The 20,081-nt window shown below is 47.4% G+C and overlaps 1 protein-coding gene across 1 annotated transcript; it reads right to left on the reverse strand.

Moving 5' to 3' along the window:
- Window positions 1–4,734: 4,734 nt before the first annotated feature.
- On the reverse strand, window positions 4,735–19,851 carry Lonrf2 (LON peptidase N-terminal domain and ring finger 2). Its single transcript, XM_055608039.1, is given in 13 exon segments — window positions 4,735–5,496; window positions 5,498–5,532; window positions 8,666–8,815; window positions 9,429–9,567; window positions 10,002–10,123; window positions 11,578–11,698; window positions 12,425–12,518; window positions 12,901–13,093; window positions 13,822–13,901; window positions 13,904–13,939; window positions 13,942–13,975; window positions 16,348–16,470; window positions 19,768–19,851. Coding segments are annotated over 13 exon segments (1,287 nt in total). The 5' UTR covers window positions 19,837–19,851; the 3' UTR covers window positions 4,735–5,405.
- Window positions 19,852–20,081: the final 230 nt, after the last annotated feature.

Below are 20,081 nucleotides of genomic sequence, written 5' to 3' on the forward strand. Positions count from 1 at the left end.
CGGCGGAGCATTCTGACCCGGAAATGAACCGAGGAGGCTTCTTGCAGGGACTGAAAGGGCATCACCTACCTTATTTGTAGATCACCCTGGTCCTGGTTTAGCAGTTAGGAGACAGAAGGCGAAGCCCAGTGGCAGGTTTTTGTTGTTGTTGTTTGCTTTTTGTTGTTGTTTTTTTAGAGGGCTCAAGCCTACACCTTCTCAACTACAATTATAGGGTCGGCCCCAAGCTAGAGTGACTTTCCTGGTCAAGGGTGAATCCATTTTAACAAGTAAGTAAGTAAGCAAGTACATAAGTAAATAAGAAAATAAATAAATAGACAGGCCAAGGTAGAAGTGTGCAGAATGAGGGATCCTCTACCTCTGGTAGGTGTCTGCCTTTGCTGCAGGTACACACAAACACCCTCCCCCTTCACATCAACCTGTCAATCACCCTTTTTTCTCTGCACTAGAATGCTTTCCTCACATAGGCAGCCTACAAGGAAAACTAATCACCAACATTAATTGGTCTCTATGAGAATTTCCAGCACACTGTTCCTTATTAATACTTGAGTAAACAGAAGGAAAAATAGAGGAGGCGCCTGTCTTAGTTAGGGTTTCTATTGCCATGGTGAAACGATATGACCAAAGGCGAGGTGAGGAGGAAGGGGTTTATTCAGCTCACACCCCCACAGCACTGCCCATCATCAAAGGAGTCAGGACAGGAACTGAAACAGGGCAGGAACCTGGAGGCAGGAGCCCATGCAGAGGCCGTGGAGAGAAGTGCTGCTCACTGGCTTGCTCAGCCTGCTTTCTTAAAGACCCCAGGACCACCAGCCCAGGGATGGCCTCAGTCACAGTGGGCTGGGCCCTCTCCCATGAGTCACTAATTAATTACAGCTGGATCTTATGGAGGCATTTTCCTGATTGAGGCCCCTCCTCTAGATGACTCTCGATTGTGTCAAGGTGACATCAAACTGTCCACTGTAGCATCCTGTCATGCTGGTGGACATTGGAGCCATTCATCTCAGCAAAAATCTAAGTCAACGGGTCAGTAGGTCCCTGGAGTAGAAAGGTCATTTTGAGGCAGAGGACTGAATTCAAAGGATCCGTATCTGGCCACCTGGCTGAGAGGGGGCCACGTTAAGAAGAAGGTCTCCTGTTTCCATGTGATGCTGTGTCAGAGGACTTACTCTTCCAGCTAACGGGTCACATGAGATTTGATTTAGACGGTGAGATGATCAGTGTTGTGTGGCTCCCGGAACCCGCACTGTGTGTGTGTGCAGGCAGAAGTTGGTACAGGTGGGGCTCCGGTCCCTCGCATCTGACTGTTGGAGTCTCAAAGCTTTGGGGGGGGGGGGCTTTCTCTTGCCATTGGAGAGCGAGAGTGCATAAGTCCAAAACACCAAACTCCCCAGAGAAAGTAAGGGACCCCTCCATTACAGGAGACTTCCTGACACAACAGCAACTTCCCATTGTACGAAACAGTCCCCACCACACTCGTGTCCGGCCAGCAGGGAACCAAATGGGGGGTGGGGTGGAGTTTTCGGGTAGTTTAGAAAAGCATGATGGTTAGCTTCCCCGCTGTTCACACCCTAAGCCAGGGTGTCTGCAGGGCGAAGGGTTTCAAAACGGCCCACAGGACTCAATCTTTGCCCAACTTTATTACATATTCCAGTTCTGCAGGCCTGCTATACACTTTCCTGCTGCTCTGATTAACACCCGACCAAGGTAACTTGCAGAAGAAAGGGTTTGTTTGGGCTTATGGTTCCAGAGGGAGAGTCTGTATGGTGAGGGAGTCATGGCAACAGGCGGCCAGAGCAGGAAACTGTGAGGTCACATCTTCAACCACAAATGTCAAGCAGAGAGAACACACAGTGGGGCAAAGCCACAGACTCTCCATGTCCACCTCAGAGGACATCCTCCAGCAAGGCTGCACCCCCTAAAGGCTCCATAACAGCAGCCAGATACCAGAGTGGGTAGGGGGTGTTTCTCTGTGTTTCACTGTGAACCTTGACCTTGGCAGCAAGGATGAGCAGCTTTTGGCCAGATGAAGCCAGCCCTGTATCCAACCTGAGCTGTTCAACTTCCAAATTACATTAGTCCTCTCACATTATTTGTTCATGAGCATCATCATCAGGAAAGGGGGAGTATTCAGGAAATATCGAGCAGAGAGTGCTGAGGACTGCTGTGTACCGCGTGCCTGGCCTCGTCAGGTGGTTAAGGGATGCCCTAATTCAAAGCGGGAGTAGCCCTGAGGTTACTGTCTAGCTGGTAGAGGGATCTTCAGCACCAGGATAGGGAATGGGCTTTTCTTGGATGTTCTACGGGCTTTTCTTGGATGTTCTACAGGCTTTTCTTGGATGCTCTACAGAAACTCTTTCTACTGCACTTCAATCAAACACAGCATCTCAGGAAATCTTTTTCTCTCCCTTTAATCTCCATGCAAGCCACTTAAATGTACTAAACGCTGCTAATTCCTGCACTGAACCCTTTCCCATCGTTGGGAAAGGTAAGAACCCTAAGTGCCTGAGCTCAGCATCTGGTCTGCTGATTTGTGAGTTTCTTCATTGCATGATCTGGAGTGGGTACTTTTTGCTCACAAATCTTATGCCAGAAGCTCAAAAGGAAACCAGAGGGAATGGTGTATGCTCTGCAACCCAGTACAAAGAACAGAGAAAGGAACTCTGGATGCTAAGTTGGCTCAGGCCAAATAGCTTGCTCAAGTTTGCCATAGGGAAAACAACAAATTGGGAGGCCTTTTACACAGTTACCCATCTGGCACATGAGCTTTGGAGTTGTCTGTAATTCGAGGAACTGTACTGGGTTTTGCACACCCAGTACAATCCCCGTCACGAAGGGGCTTGGTGAGAAGTGGAGGTCTCTTCTGCTGCCTGATGCTGGTACAAATCATTGTGAAAGCCAACACCTGTGCAACAGAACCAGGGTGTCCCTGCCATGCCAAGCTTGACCTAAGGGCTTCCCCACAAGAGCCTAGGTGATGAGCTTCTCCTGTGTGGGGATCCTAGAACAGTAAGCCTTTTTCTCAATGGCATTCACCATTCACTGACATTTATAAACTAAGACTGGAGGACAGTTCAGAGAGGACAGCCCCCATCTTGGTCGACTACAATGGTGGCATTTCTTTAACTTTTGTGCTACTGAAATATTCCAATTACCAGATTCCCCTCAGAGCACCCAGCGAGTACTGGTCCAGTCCGGCACAGTGTGGAGCTGAGGTGTGTAACAGGCAGGCGGCAGTCACACCACATTCCCTGCGGTGTTGAATCCCCCAAACTCGGGCTGTTCTCCTTGCACCATTGTTGCTTGGGCTTTTCCGTAAGAACACTGAGGACGAGAAGACCAAAGAGGCTGACGGAATCTGATGAGCAACAGAGTGGTTCTGAGTCCAAGGACAAAACAAGTTATAGAACCTAACGAGCCAGCAGGCAGAAGCAAAGCCTTCCAAACACTAACTCCTCACAGACACAAGAGTCCTGGAGACCTTTGCTCACATTAGCTAGACACTTCCAAATGGAAGGAGTTGAGAGACCAAAAAGATTAAAAATTAGCAGCTATTAGTTAAGGCCTGGGAGGAGAAGTCTAGTAATGCCCTGAGGGGAAGGACAGCCTTACTGCATTCTTTCCCCACCTACTAGAGATAGCAGTTGCTAGGAAACTGGCCCATCCCTCTAGGGAGGGACACCAGGTCATTATAGTCTGGGGACCTTCCTATAGCCAATCAATTCAAAATGTAGCATTTTGACCAATAGATGCTTGCCAGGCAGGAATTGCCCCTGCCTTGGGCATGCTGGGAGGGACCAGAATCTATAAATCACCCAACTAACCTGGGGACGGTGCGCTCAGCTCCCACCGCTCCAGCGGTGGGGCTGTGCAGGCCCAAGCTGCAGCTTGTAATTTACAATAAAAAGACCCTCATGTGTTTTGCAATGGAGTCGATTCCTGTAGATCTTTTGGGGGCTCGCGAACTGGGTATAACAGGAGTCACATGCAAAATTCTATTTGTTTTTAAAAAAAAATACAAAAGAGAATAAATGAAAAACTATGAACTTCTTATGTGGTCAGACGATGTCATAAATGACAAGCAGGGCTGACATCTTAATGCATGAATCGACCTGCTGGGAAGTGCTTTTAGCCCTTAAAGGTGACATCGAAGATTCATAGGAAATGAGATGGGTGTATTCTAAGTCCCATGGTGAAGCTGAGTTCTGTTACTGAAAAAAAAAAACAAACCAAAACAACAATAAAATACATTATCACTGTGATCATGATGCCTTTCTAATAAAGTGCTGGCTGGGCTCATCAACCATCAACATCTTGCATCATAAAATATACATTTAAACTAGAGCCCCACACAGCGTGAGTGAACAAAGCAAAGTGTGTCACAGATTTGCTCAGCAGGGTCTTGTCAGGCAGGAGGCTCACCTGCAGACTAAGCTGCCGGCTGTGTCTGCACCAGCTGCTCAGGACAGCAGGAACATCTGGGTTATTCCAACTGATATCCCCAGCATGCATTGCCGGTTGGGGGTGACACCGGTCACTATCTGATAGAAAACCCCTAGCTGGATAAAGATAGAACTTTTTTAAAATACAAGTTTGGCTGTATGTTTGATCCCAGTGACCACGCAGTCTTAACTGATTGTTGATACTTTTCTGGCGTGCTTGTGAATACAGAGTCTCAAAACACCGGCAATTCTCAGACTTTTCTATATGCAAGATGCATCTCCTTGTGTTTTTACATTCATTTAATCACAACATGCAGTTTATAACACCTGGAACCACAGCAGGACACGAAACACAAGCGCAGCTCCTGCCCAGGAATTACTGTCTCCTGGGTAAGGACTGGACAGTGATTCAACCCCTTAATTTTGCAAACAAGTTCACAGCAACACACAAGTCCATTTTTGGCTTGCTTGTATCCTGGCAGGTCTGTTTGCACGTTTAAACATGGTTCCCACTTCCTGTCTAGCCACTGGCACACACATTCTCTGTCCATCATGTCAAGATGCTGGCTAGGAATGCAAGTGCCTTTGACACCTCAGTCACACGCCAACCTACCGTGTGTGCGCCCCTTGATGGTAGTGAGCTATGCTCTTGAAGCATCTGCTTCGAAGAGACTCACAGGTTTCCCAGCTTCACCTGGCACTTGAACTTCAGGTCAGTCTTGTGCAGCGTCAGGGCCCAGCAGGCAGACTTCTAATATCTGAGAAAGTCAGCATTTGGCAAATGTGCCACTATCACCTGACTGACACGACTTTACAAAGTGAGGTGAAGAGGATGGGTACTTGGTAGTGCCCGGGACTCAAGGGCACAGGGACTTCCAGCAGCCTTAACGGAGAGGAAAATCAGTTCTCTCTGTCTGCGCTGTTAGCCAGCTCTTGGCCTGTTCATCTTAGGAGTGATGATGACTAACACCGCCGAATGGCAAGCAGACGCTCTTTCAAGGAGGCCATGCTGAGATTGGCCAGCTGAGCCTTTTGTTCCAACGGCAACCCGCCGAACCCATCAGGACCAGGCAGGGCCACTGGAGTTGCTCTGGAAGACATGAGGGGGAAGCAAACTTAATTCCTACAACACAGACCGTGCCCTGATTCAGTCTTCTGTTTAACCAAAGGACACAAAGGGAGGAACTTGCCAAGAGAATCTCACTCCACAGGGACACTCTGCGAATTAGCGGCCTCTGCTCTCCCAAGCCTCCATCAGAAAGAAAGGTCATAAATTTTACTGCCAGGTGCCGGCGTTGTACGCTATTGCTTTTCAAGTTCTAAGTGGGTTTGCTAAAGCATAAAGGTATAAAGGCCAAATGCAAGTCTGGATGGCATGAGAAAGTGGATCTTGAACCCGGTGTGGCAAAGTGTGTGTAGCGCACGAATGCACACAGCCCTCTATGTGTAACTGTCCACAGATAATGCGTGCACGCTCTGTTCAGGTGCCTCGGGCCTACACACATGCTAGCCCTCACCGCACACACTCCAACAAGCATCTCGGACCGAGCTCTAGGCAAAAGCTGCCTCTCCCCCCATTTCTGTTCTCCTGATGCTGGAATGAAGACAGCCAGGCCTGTCTGCTTACAAGTCTTGAATTTTCCCCTGTTCCCTTTAAAGAGGTGCCAACCAGGGGCTATGGAGAATGGACTTCAGTGGCTTTAGAGCTGGATAATTTCCCTGGAGGGTTAGAGGTAACCCATCAGCGAAAGCTCCAAGGGGTATCTCACGTCACTGCCGAGAAGATCCTGGCCTGGCCTGCAGAGGCAACCCATAACCCGGATGCTGGAGACACACCACGGAGCACAAACTCACCCCTTCCCCTATCCCTCTGGGCAGAAAAAAGAGACGGCACGCTTAGTGAGAAGCCCCTCACAGAAAACATCCTCCCGTAACTAAAATCCTTGTTATTGGCAGAATAATGGTCTCCAAGGACCTCAGCATCTAATTCCTTAGTCCTGTGACTGTGTCACTGTATGTGGTAACGGGGGCCTCTGAGGATGTGACCCAGTTATTACAACCGGGAGCTCGTCCTAGGGGACCAAGGCAGCCACACGACAGGGCTGTGACTCCGAAGAAAGGGCTGGAACTGGAGCCAACAATGCCGGCAGCCCAGTGTCTCCTCCAACCACCAGAGGGCGACGTGTGCTGCCATTGCTAGGCCAAGGGAAACACCTGATGGCTTCCCACCAGCACAACCTAGAGAGTGAACGGCTTTGCCAGAGCCACCAAGGCAGTGACACGATAGTGTCACAGCAGCGATAGGAAGCAGGTCCACCCACCAATCAGAGATTAATTTGAGTTGATTACTGTCTGCTTTCCATTTTCAGTCTGAGGTACAGTAGGGTGGGAAAAGGGGTAAGTAAGAAGGGGAGGGACTTACAAGCGATTTTCCACCCAAAATTCGGGCTTCCTAAACTTCTTCCACTCAAGACATTTTTAAAGAAGGATTTTTTTTTTTTTTTTTAGAACTCTGGGCACAGAGGTACTCTACACCCACTAATATGGAGGGAACATTTGCTACTAATAAAGCATAAATACACTTATTCTTAAACAATTCTCTTATATACATATGATGGTGCCATTTACTCAAGATTAGAGTAAATTCAACCCTAATTAGAGAGATTTGGTTGCTGATTTTTACCAAAAATAAACCGGGCTTCATGTGTAACTGTGCAGGACAGGCAGCATGGGAAAGGTTTTCCAGAACCAAATGCTGTCCTGAACTTCCATAGCGACCGATGCTCAGGATGCCACTTTCATATAAACACAACATGGGTGGGGTCATTTCAGAGAGGGCTGGCAATCCTCCTGCTTTAATCCAAAGGCAGAATTTACTTATAGATATTTGAAAAATGAAACCCTGACCAGCAACTGTCCTGGTTAGCTTCAGCTGTCACCAGGACACAGCCCTGAGTCATCTGAGGGAGAGATTATCTAAATCAGACTGGTCATGTCTAGGAAGAACTGTCTTGAGTGTTAGTTGATGCAGTCGGGCCCAGCCCACTGTGGGTGGCGCCGTCCCTAGACAGCCTGGATTATATAAAAAAAAGCAGCTGAGCAAGTCAGCGGGAGTGTCCCTCCAAGGCTCTTCAGCCCCTGCTGGAGGAGTTCCTGCCTTGGTTTCCCTCAGCGGTGGGTTGTTACCTGAAAGTGTAAGCCAAATACGCCCTTCCCTCCAAAGTTTCTTTTGGTCAGAGTATTTCATAAAGCAACAGAAAAGAAACCAGAACAGCAACTTAAACAATTTTTAAAATTAAACATTTCTAGTAACTCTAACCCAAACATACACTGGTTTGTTAGAGACCGAGAGTGTCAGTGGGGAAAGCATTGCGTCCTTGTTTATGCAAATGAAACCACGAACCGTTGTCAAAGTAAGGAGAAACACTGCCAGACATAACAGACACAATCGTGCACCTCGAGCACTGTGTGGCGTGCCAGCACGGGCAGGGAAGAGCAAACACTGTGTGCTCAGAGCCCAGGCTGCCATGAAGTCCTACCCCACAGCACAGCCAAGGATGCCAAACACATTCACCACACACCACACACTTAATTTAGAATTAGGTTTTGGCCGTTGTGCGCTCAAAGCTTTACTGTTGGAAAAGGTGTCTCAGCCCTCGAGTTTGTTTACGTGATGCCGTGTGGAGCTGCAGCGCATGTTTGAGGGGATTAGCTCACTCTCCTGAGTCTGAGAAGCTGCACGGCAGCAGTGGGTAGGAGGGAGATGCACACAAGAGCCAGGGATGGAAATGGCGGAGGAAAGACAAAGCACGTTCCACTTTGCCGAAAGTCTGTCCTTCCTCTAAAATACACGACTTCTGCAGTTCTAAGGCTTCCAAATTAATGATGACTGCAGGCTTTTCTCCGCCCGTAGTCAGTACCCTGCTTGGTATGAGCAAGGCAGTGTTAAATGTAGAACCGTGCTCTTGCCAACGGAACTGTTTTTGTTTTGATCTTCACGAGTGGCTAGAAAACATCTATTTATTTATTTATTCTGCTCCAGAAGGCACAGTGGATCGTGTGTGCTGTGATCATGAGGACTCTCTCTGAGCAGCTTGCACATGAGCGGTTCACACTCACGATGGAGCTCAGGGCTGGGCTGCTGAGTGTCCCATCGGAACGGGGAGCCATATCACCTCACTGCAGGAAACAGCAGCATTATGAGAGAAAGAAGGAACGCCCACCTGCAGCTCAGGCTCCCTGTCTGGCATGGACCCGAAATGGCTTAGGATTTGCTTTTTCACGTGATCCTGGAGAGAAGCAAACCAGGAGACAGACTGCTGGTAAACGGAATCATGGAGGGAAGCGAGTTCTTCATACTCTGGACCTCCCACCTGGCCAGAGAGGAGAGAAGGACATTTCAGCAGTTCAGGCAGACGTAGGCCTCCACACACCCGTGACCTCTGACAGCTGAATGGGTTTAATCATTCACTAATTCACTAATTTCACAAAATGACATGTTCAATATAGAAATTTTTGTGCTTTCTATCATGTGTGAGATCTACTGGTTGCATCCTGGCTTTCCTCTTAAGACTTTGTGGTAAGGATATATCCAATGTTATAAGTAATTTTCCATGGGTACAAATTGCATATCTGATATATCATAAGTTATTTAGTCATATACATAAGATGTATTTTGGATATCCCGACATTTTAAAAATGTCAGCAATATAAATGTGCATGCAAAGGAACCAGCAAGGTGGTGTAGTGAGCAAGAAGGAGCAGAGCCAACCCTGATGACCTCGGCCTGAGCCGCAGAACCCACCTGGTGGAAGAACAGCCTCCTGTAAGCTGTGCTCTGACCTCCTCACGCACACTGTGGTGTGCGGTGCGTGCAGACAGGCCCACACACAGAAGTACAAATAAGTACGTATAAACAAGAGAATTTCTTGTTAGGTATTATTTTCTCTGGATGCTCTCCCAGGAAGTGAGAGGCTGGCACCTTACCACCTGTTTTCCTGTTGCCGAAGCGCACTCCAGACATGGCGGAGCAGCACAACAGCCACACTCAGCCACGCTGCCGTGTGCCGGGCCTGGCTTCTGGACCGCCTCACTGGCCAGCCTATCACTTAGCTCTCCCTCAGCCCTGCTCAGGCCGGCCTGGCAGAGCAGGGGTGCACAGGCCTGCCAGCTGCGGCCGGGCTTGCCTTGGCTTTATCGCTGGCCCTCACGTGTGCCTCGTCAGTCAGGATCACAGCCGGAATTACAGGCAGACCAAGCCATGCAGGTCTCGCCTGGATAGACAACCCCAGCAGCTACAAACCCCACAGAACTTGTAACAGCATGGAAGGATGGCCAAGGATAAAATAAACATTACTAAGCCACACCTTCATATTAGCTGCAGCATGATTCCTTATATGTCCACAGATATTTTGCAACTAACATTTTTTTCCTATTTAAAGACTAGAAAAGTCCTTTTATGAGAAACCCAAAATCTAAGACAATGCTCGGCCCATGTCAACAAAGAATTTCCTCATTATTCTGCGCCAAGGACCAACTTCACGTGACATAAGCACTTACTTTGACAGTTCTGACCTTTCCTCATCATAAATCCTCTTCCCGTCACTCAGCTCATCCAATAAATACCGAAATATCAGTTCTTCAGCCAGAACAGTTACATTAAGATTTCTGGTTGGCAACAACTATAACAAAAAAAGTTAGATGATGGTGAACGGATTTGTGCCGGGCCGGAGAGGAAGGCTTGGCTGGCGTTTGTTGTCTGGGTGACCAGCTCTCGCTGGCCACACGATGAACACTGGAGGCTCAAAGTCTTTGCCCTCAAGGGGCTTATATTTAGGGAACCTCCAGGATGTTTCCTTGCCCTCTCTTCTCTCTCTCTCTTTAGCACACAGTGATGGGTATTTAATGATCTTTTTATCCACATTCATCCTGTGCCAGATTTTGTTTCTTCACACAGCCCCTCCCAGGACAGCGGAAAAAGTGCAGACAAGGCTTGCGTTACAAATGGCCACCGGGCTTGCTTTGCATTTGACAAGCATGGCGGAGCCATGTCCAGGCCCCTGGGCCCCAGGAACAGGGCGCATGGTGAGCAGGGTAGATGTGCCTGTCGGGAAGGGACTGTAACAGCGAGGGGAGGACTACAGAGATCGTCCCGGGTGAACCAGTGCGCATGCTCAGAATGGGTCCATGCTCATCGCGCGTGTGCGTAGCCCGACCCTGATAACCATCCTGTGACCCCTGAAAATTTTAGAAGGATGCAATGTGTACGCAATTTAATAGTACGAGTGCACCATGTCACTTGATACCGCAAGTATGCGCGCACGTTTTAGAAAGGCTCTGACGTGTGGCTTATCTGAAGATGCTTTGGCAGTCAGTCAAACACTTACAATCGCTTTAAACTTTGCTTAACTTTGACACCCTCTTGCCATGTCAGATTTTTTAAAAGTTAATTTAGGCTCGGGGGTGAGTCTCAGCGTGTGTGCTTAGTGCTAGAGGGAGAGAGCGGGAAGGAGAGAAGCACGTTACCCTAGAGATTGCATGTTGCCTGTTTCTGGAAGATAACTAAAACAAGGATCGCCAGTCTGAACATGAGGATGAGGGAGAAGCGCTTGCTCCCTACCAGAGGCTGAAGAATTTGCCTCGTGGAGAGGGAGAGGGAACACGCAGCTCTGCCGTGCCGTCACTCCGCCTGACTTGTCTGTACACTCCATGCACGGGGACTCAGGAGTTATATTTGGACAAATATCAACAAAGAGCTTTCCTGTATACCCTGAATGTCCCTGGATTTGGTTTCCGACCAAAGATGCCAGTAATTGATGACTGCACAGGGCGTAAAAGAGACAAGACAAGACTCAGGCGCACACTAAATTCGCCATCACGTATCGAAGCGCTTGGCACGAATATATAAAATCTCCAAATATGTATTCTGCTGGCGGCTTTCGGTCTGACCCAGCGACCACACCTGAAAATTACTTCGGTACTTAGTTCGTTCTGCACCTAATGCTTCCGTGTGTGTTTCGACTTACGAAACAGGTGGGAATGACCCGTCTTTGAAGAAGTAAATCTGATTGTAACAAGCAGATGGAGGGTAGAAGGAAAACCTGGAAAGCACGAGGAGAGCCTCCTCGCTGGCCACAGCACTCCCTTCTGAAAGCTTGTCTTTGCAGAGCGGACAGTGAGGAGCCTGGGCAGGGCAGCGCTCCAGGCACAACGGATGTCCGCATGTCCGCAAGGGGTAGTGACGTTCACAGAGCAACCTGGAGAGAAGATCGTGAGTTCTCAGAGAGGTAGATCCAGAACGGACTTTCGAATGAGCTCCCTGTTTGAAAAGGATGCCTTATGCAGTTTCCACTCAACCCTGAAAGCCACTTATGGTCGCTCCTCTTTTGGATCTTCACTGAATTTTTAGAAAACAAATCAATTATTATTATTTATATATTATGCTGGCTACTTTTATGCTAATTTGACACCTCTATCGGCATTTGAGAGGCGGGAACCCCAGCTGAGAAAATCATCCATTCGGATCAAGCCGGTAGGGCATTTTCTCAAGCAGTGGTTATTGTGTTAGCCCCAGCCCAAGTGGGTGGAGCCATCCCTGGGCTGGCAGTCCTGGGTTCTATAAGAAAGCAGGCTGAGCAAGTCATGGGGAGCAAGCCAGTGAGCAGCCCCCTCCATGGCCTCTGCATCAGCTCCTGCCTCCAGCTTCCTGCCCTGACTTCCTTCAGTGACTGACTATGAATGCAGACGTGTAGGCTGAATAAAACCATTTTCTTCACAACTTGCTTTTGGTCCCAGTGTTTTATCACAGCTATAGTAATTCAAATTAAGACACACACATTTAATACAGATATATATGGTTTTATGTGTGTATGTGTGTGTGTGTGTGTGTGTGTGTGTGTTCACCAGTGGTGCCATGCATGTAGTTACAGAGTTCAGAAAGGCTTGCTTGTTAAAAGAGCAGCATGTAATCCAGGCCAGCCTACCTCATGCACAGAGCACACTCAAAGTCAGCCTTGTCAATCATGAACTCTGGCTCCTTGGGAGAGCTCATGCTCCTCTGGGCGGAGGACTCTGCATCTGAAAAGGTTTTCAAATGTTATAACTAACACCTAAACTTCTGAGAGACACCAAACATTGAATTTATCACTTTAGACTAACATGTGCCAATATCACCACTGACAAAGGATTCGGGGGCGGGGGAGGAGTCTTATCCAGTGAGGATAAAGCAAGAATTTATCAAGTTGGTACAACTGAAAAAAACTAAAATTTCATCTAAGTGCTCTCTTTTTTTTTTTTTTTCACTATAAAGTCCCTGCAATATTAACTCTAGAAAACCAGCTGGTATAATCATTTCTTCATGGATTTTACTTGTGTAATGGGCTTTTTAAAGTGAGTTGAGTACTGGCTAATACTTTACCCTTCAACGTCAGAATACCACAGCAAGGAAGGGCTTGCTGACCTTTCTTGGGATCTTTTTCAGGGGTGTCCACATCACACTCATCTTCACTTGGAAGCTGCCTCTTTACCATGCTCGGTGCTGCTGGGATGACACTCTCCAAGGCCCTTGCATTCTCCTCCCAGTGGAGGCCCAGGATAAAATATAAAACTGAAGAACTGGCGTTCCTCGGCACGTCCGACTTCTCAGACAGAGTCTGTTTAAGTAGGAAAGGGGAGTCCTGAGAACCAAGAACCACGGGATACGAGGAGCCAAACCCAACCCAGCTCAACCATGCAGCAGCCTTCGTAGAAAGCCGGGATGGGGGCGGTGGCGATGGCTCCTGGGGTAAAGTGCTGGCTGTGCCAGCGAGAGGCCTGGGGTTTGGATCCTCAGCACCTGTTTCTGTAAAACCTGGGTGTGGCAGAGCTGCAACTTCAGTGTGAGGGAGACAGCCAGGCCACCTGCCACAGCTGCTCCAGGACCAGTGAGAGATCCTGTCACAAAAAACTAAGTGGAGCAACGGAAGACCACACTCAGGCTTTACCCCCGAAGGGGCCATGCTCTTCAGCATGACTGACTCTATCAGGCAATCAGAAGTGCTTCCTGCTTTGCACAGTAAAACACAGGGTAACTTCTTTCTGAGAACTGCGGCCTTTATATCTGTAGCATACACATCAACGTATAAATTATATATCATATATTTGGACCAGTCTCTGCTTTTGTTTCTCTAAGACAAAACAATATCGGGTCTCCAGAGGTTGTGGAGATTTTGCACAGTGTGTGGGGACATGTGGAGGCCCTCCAGAGTTTCCATCTGCACTGTTCCATTAGTCCCACTGACTTCACTCATAAGTGTTAACTATGGTTGACATTTAGCCCATATGACGCCATGATGCCCAAGGAACTGCTGACACAGTAAAGCCAGACATGTGCCGTCCATACCTTGGGGCCGCCTGCATTAGCGTGACCACCCGATCCTTCCAGAGGCTCATGGCGACTCCTCTGGCCTTCGAAGTGGGCTTTGGCCAGCTCTGGGTGGACGATGCAGAGGTCTGGTGCCACTGTCGGAAGCTGGAAAGAACAGCTCACACGGCACCTATAAAATTTTCAGAAAGACAGAGCACATGGTAAAACGCTCTGGAGGAAAACATCTGTGGTAAGTGTTAAAGTTTTGGAGTCAACAGACGCCAACCAGGTCCCCCCAAAACTGAAAAACAATAGCCACATTCCAACTGCTCATCGTTTAAAGTTCAGACACTTTAAAAACCAGAGACAATGTGTTAAGAACTGTGGGTTCTAAGCCTCCCCACCTGCCTCACCAACGTGTTCTGTCTGGTTCCTACAGGCTGCATAAAACCCAAAAGAGTTGCAGGTGGGGGGGTGCACAGGCTGCAGGACCTCAGGTTAGACCCGAGGTGTGGTCACTTACAGGACTGAGGGTTTGCTGGAGGGCTGCTCTGTTTACGGGCCAGGAGCCGGGATTCCGGATTTATCCGCCGTGATAGGGGAAGTGGTACCAGCCAGGCATTCCCACTGCCGAACCATGCAGACTCAGCTGGATCTAAGGGCGGACGAGGAATTAAGAGACCTTAAAAACACAGACAATTTTTTTTTAATGAAAGTGTGGCAGTCAGTAACTGAAACAGCGACAGTGGCAGCCTCAGCTGGGATGTCAGCGTGGCTCTGCGTGGCTCAGCGTGGGGACAGCAGCACACTTCAGGCATACCTGCAGCCTAGTGTCACTTCTGTGGTAAAACATGTCCGTCAGCTACAGAATGCTGGAGGGGAGAAACACATCTTCAGTGGTCCCAGGATGGACAAGAATTCACAAAACCCCGAGACCTCAGCGCCCGTGCTCCACTTGAGCTTGCTCCGACTCTCAGACAACAGTGGCCTGAGAGGAGACAGGCTTTCAGAGCAGGGGCCGCGTGGCCAGCATGATGAAGGAGCTAAGCTGAGACTCAGCGTCACCACCCAGACAAACCGCCGCAGAGGTGGCAAACGCCAGCTCAGGATCAGCAGATTGCAGCCAACGGCCCAAGAGAAAACATTGACTTCCCAGGAAACTCCTCTGTTTTAGACAAAGCATGCGTGTTTATTTTAGCTGACTACATTTCCAGCAGGGGCGGGCAGTGTGAGCTTGCGGGCAAACAGCAAGGCATTTCCTGGGGTGGACACAGGGAGGTAGACTTCCACACGTGGCCGCCAGATGGAGAAAGTGTCTAGAGGGAAAACCTACACACCCTTTTCTGTGAGAAAATGATGTTTCCCTGAAAGAAAGCTGTTCTTTTTTTTTTTTAATTTTCTTTTTTTTCACATTTTATTCATTATATATCCAGATTGAAGCCCCCTCCCTCAACTCCCCCGAGTCCTACTCTCCCTCCCTCTCCCCCCTCATCCCCTTCCCCTAGTCCACTGAAATGGGGAGTTCTCCATTATTGCCATCTGTGCAGAGCTTTTAAAGTTAAGTCTCATCAGGACTGCCTGGATCCTCTTCCTCTGTGGCCTGGCAAGGCTGCACAGCCAGGGGCAAGTGGTCAGAGAGCAGTCAACTGAGTTCATGATAGAGGCAGCCCCTGCTCCCCTCACTCTGAGATCCACATGGAGACTGAGCTGCCAATCGGCCACATCTGAGCAGGGGGCCTAGGTCCCCTCCATGCATGGTCCTCAGTTGCTGCATCAGTCTCTGCAGGACCCCTGGGCTCAGATCCTTTAGCTTTGTTGGTTGGTCTCCTTGTGGAGCTCCTGTCCCCTTCATGTCCCTCTTTCCCCATCCCCCTCTTCTTCCATAAGACTCCCTGGGCTCTGCCCAAAGTTTGGCCATGAGTCTCAGCATCTGCTTGTTCTTAAATATCTAAAGTGGTTTCACACAGCTGTAAGAAGGAAGAACTGACTTGTGTTCTACTGCGCCACAAAATAAAATGTACTGATGAGCAGAAACTATAACATTGACATACTGATAGCTGCCGAAGTTAAACTGTGTTAACACGGGAAACACTGACAACATGGACCAAAAACTCCCAGTTTCTGGAAACACGACGTGAGGACGAGGCACTGTCGAGGCGTGAGTTCCTGAATTAGGCATGATGCAATGGTCTATTTCTGCAGCACTCGAGGGGAAGTTTCCTGCATTCCAGTCTGCAGAGCCCAGCTGTACATGCTGCACGTCACGGTGCCCCTTACTGGGCCCCCCACAAGCTCTAGCACCAATGCTGTCTCCTTGTGCCGCAACCAGGCCTCATGCACCAATCTCCCCTCACAATAGGGGTGTGTGTGCACCATCTCGCCAGACGTTCTGCTGCGTGCTTAATTAGAAGTTACGGAATGTGGCATGTGTGAGTAGCATATCGCTAACGGTGCTGTCATGGCCATTTGAAATTACATGGGTTGCGTTTACAGGCAAGGATGCCCAGCATGGCACAAAGCTGCACGTAATCCCCGAGGGAGGAAGTCTGTGAGAGCCCATACCTTCTGGGTTTCTTTCTTCACGGAGTTACACCCGGGATTTAAAGCAAGGCAGTAGATGGATTCTCCTAACACTTCTGTACTTTTTCCCAATCTGGAGAGGATCTGAGCTTCTATATGGTGACCCTGGATTCACCCAAAGACAGAGAATGCACTGTCAAACACAGCAAGATTATACACAACCGCTCTGGAAAAGGTGTGAGGACAATTTGAGTAGGTGTGTGTGTCTGTGTGTGTACACTGTATCTTCCCACTCAACAAGCGTCATCATTTAATGAATACAGCTACATCTGGAATTCAGGAATCACTGCAACTGATTATTTGTGCCCAGAGAAGTTCTAAGGGACACGCTGAGAAAAAAAATGAAATCTATCAACCTGAATTTATTGCTTATATTTATGAAATGCATATAACTTAGCAAAACTTTTGAATACCTAAAGCAATCTGGAACAGAAGATCAAAGCCAGGCACACACCATCTGCATTCAAAATATGAATTATGACAAGTAAAACAGTTATAATCACACATGCTAGCATGGGTACGTGTGTGTGCCACAGCTGTGGGTGCCCACAGAGGCCAGACGGGGTTGGGAATAAAGAGATGGCGCATCTTTCTGGTGTTTATTTGACATTCTCAGATCCTTTTTAGTCAAGTGCTTGCTGGAATTCCTTAATCAGGTAACTGGTTGTGTGAATTACTGCAGGTTGGGAAGATCCCTTCACATGTGCTGAGCACAGCTCCCCCTTACCATACAGTCTTAAATGTTCCTAATTTGTGTTTACCTTTTCATCTCTGCATCAGTATCTTTTGAAGATCAGGAGTTTCGAAGTTTGGTGAAGACCTACCTACTCAGCAAATTCTTGTTCTTATGGTGTGTGCTTTCTGGTCCCATTTGTTGAGTGTCGATCTTATATTTATTTCCTTTTGTTCACTTTGGTCTTATGTAAGATTTGTATTTGTTTATGTGTTTGGGTGTGTATGCCACGTATGTGAAGGCTTCTGCAGAGGAGGGAGCAGGATGTTGGATGCCATGGAGCTAGAGATGGGGGCAGCTGGGAGCCACCCACTGTGGCCATACTCAACCCTTCTGGAGGAGCAGTAAGTGTTCTTGGCTGCTGAGCCTTCAGCCCTCCAGACCCTCATCTTGGTTCTAGTTTGCTCTTCTTCCTCTAGCTTCATAAGATAAGAGACTAGATTTTGAGACTTTTGTCCTTTAACAGGAGAGGATAATAATATAAATGTCTCTCTAAGAATGGCTTTAACTACATGTAAGAAATTAAATGTATAATGTATCTCATCATTAATTTTAAATTATTACTGATTTGGGACCTTTGTCCTTTAATAGAAGATGATAATAATATAAATTTTCCTCAAGAATGGCTTTAACTACATCTAAAAACTAAATGTATAATGTATTTTATTAGTAATTTTAAATGTTTGATAGGTCCTTTTAGATTTCTTCTCTGTCCAAAAGGTTGTTTAAGGAATAAGGTGTAGATACAAAAGGGTTTCTTGGGTTTGTGTTGCTCTTGTCAACGTCTAGCTTTAACTGTGTTGAAAGAACCTTTGTTTGAGGATTTTAGCATTTCGAATCTAGATACTGTTTTATGCACTCTGAATCCAACAGGAATTTAAAAAGATGCAGATGCTATAGTTAAATGCACTGTCCACAAGGGCCAGTTAGGTTGCCTCTGTCTCTCAGATACTCCTTAGGTCTCTACCTTACTCTTTGACACTAATACGACCATTTAATTTTTGTATATTTTGTGCTTTCATAGTATGTTTTTACAGCCATCGAAATCTCCCTGTGCCTTCACATCTAACGGGAATTTCTAGCAGATTCCACAGTGTGGGTCTTGCTGTGCGGACATGCTGCTATTTCTCTTGCTGTGCGGACATGCTGCTGTTTCTCTCCCCACTCTGAATACGTTGTTCCCAAGCAGCCGGCCTCTCTCATTTCTCAAGAGATGTCAACATCCCCTTGCTGCTTCCCAGAACACCGTGTTTTCTTACTGCATTCCAGGCTGTCTTCACAACTCTGGCTTAAACAGCAGCCTGATTGTGATTTGAGTTTATTTTGCATGGTTTCTTGTTCATCTTGAGAATCTGAAATTATTTCCCACTAAATTTGAAAGCCACTATCTTTTCAGCTTTTTTCTCCCTCTGTTTTCTCTCTTTCCCTCCAGTGGTTCCAACTGAACTTAAGTTATACCATTTCACAATCCCATACAATTTCTTTTTCCCTTCTGTTCTGATAATGGAACGGGCTTTTCACTCTCTCTGTAACTGTCCTGTAACTATCCTCTGTTTCACCTTCTGTGTACGAAGTGCTATTCACTTCTTTGCCAACTTTAGTCTAGTCACTTATGACTGTCATTTTAAGGTCAGCTGAATTTGCTGTTATTCAAAAGGTATCATATTTTTCTTCAATTCTTTGGATTTAATTTTATGTAACTTTTGACCGTATTTATACAGGACGAACATTTCTAACCCAGAACTCTGAAACTAGAACTGTACCAAAATGCAAAGCATTTCCGGCACGAGCCTGATGTCACAAGTAGAAAGTCCCGTGCCATAAAGCTTTCTTATATCCAGAAATTTGGAAAAAATACTGTATTATGCTGTATGAAATTTTAAATTACTTTTGTAAGTTGTATATAAAGCAGAAAGCATGGGCTTATAGTTGTTTCTTCCTTATGACATATAATATAACCATACTCAAAATATGAAAGTATCCAAAATCCCACACACCTCTGCTCCCAGGCAACTTGAATAAGCATTTTGAGACTGTGCTGATTGCAAACTACTGAGCTAAATATAGTAGGTACCAAGAGTAAAGCACATCACTGTTTAAGAGCTATCTGAATCCACGAATAAATGGATGTGGCCTTTTAATTAGATTTAGCATGAGGTAATTGCTAGGCTTAGACAACTATAAAACAGAGAAAACACACGCTACCTGCTATTTGCAGGTCCTGATCACAGTTGCACTAACTTACGAATGTAAACACCATGACCCAGGGCTGGGGAGATGTCTCAGTGCTGCAAAGCATTCACCACACAGCTTGAGGACCTGAGTTCTAACCCTGGTCACCCATGTGATAGCAGCTGGGAGGGTGACATCCTAGGAGGCAGAGACAGGAGGACCCCAGGGGTTCACTGACCAGCCAGTCTACCTAATGGATGGGTGCCAGGCTCAGTGAGAGACCCTGGGTCAAAAATATGAGGTGGAGGATCAACTGAGGAAGACAGCCTAACCTTAAGCCTACAGGTTTAAGGTTGTGTGCCCACAGCGCGCGCGCGCACGCGCGCGCGCGCACACACACACACACACACACACACACACACACACACACACACACGAGCACTCACGCCATAACCTTAATCAGACAGATCATCACCAAAGCCAGGGGGCCTTGTCACCTTGGTCAGGATGGGGTCCCTCTGACAAATGGCATCGGCATCCCGAAGGGCTTGCTTGTAGTTCTTCATGGTTAAATACAGCTCTGCTCGCAGCAGCAATAATGAGCTGTCATCGGGGGCTGACAGACAGGAGAGAAACACACGACTGCATTTAAAAATACATTGTTTTTGGTCATTGAAAATATTGTTAGAAAATCAGCACAAAGGCAAGTATGAAACAGTGCCCCCCCCCCCCCCATGGTCAAAGGAAGGGCTCAAGTTAAATGAGCACAGTTTACAGAAAACAGAAACAACTTAGACTTCAGAATGCATCA

The sequence above is a fragment of the Psammomys obesus genome, unplaced genomic scaffold, assembly GCF_907164565.1.
Source record: "Psammomys obesus unplaced genomic scaffold, mPsaObe1.curated_primary_1811, whole genome shotgun sequence".
Taxonomy (NCBI): domain Eukaryota; kingdom Metazoa; phylum Chordata; class Mammalia; order Rodentia; family Muridae; genus Psammomys; species Psammomys obesus.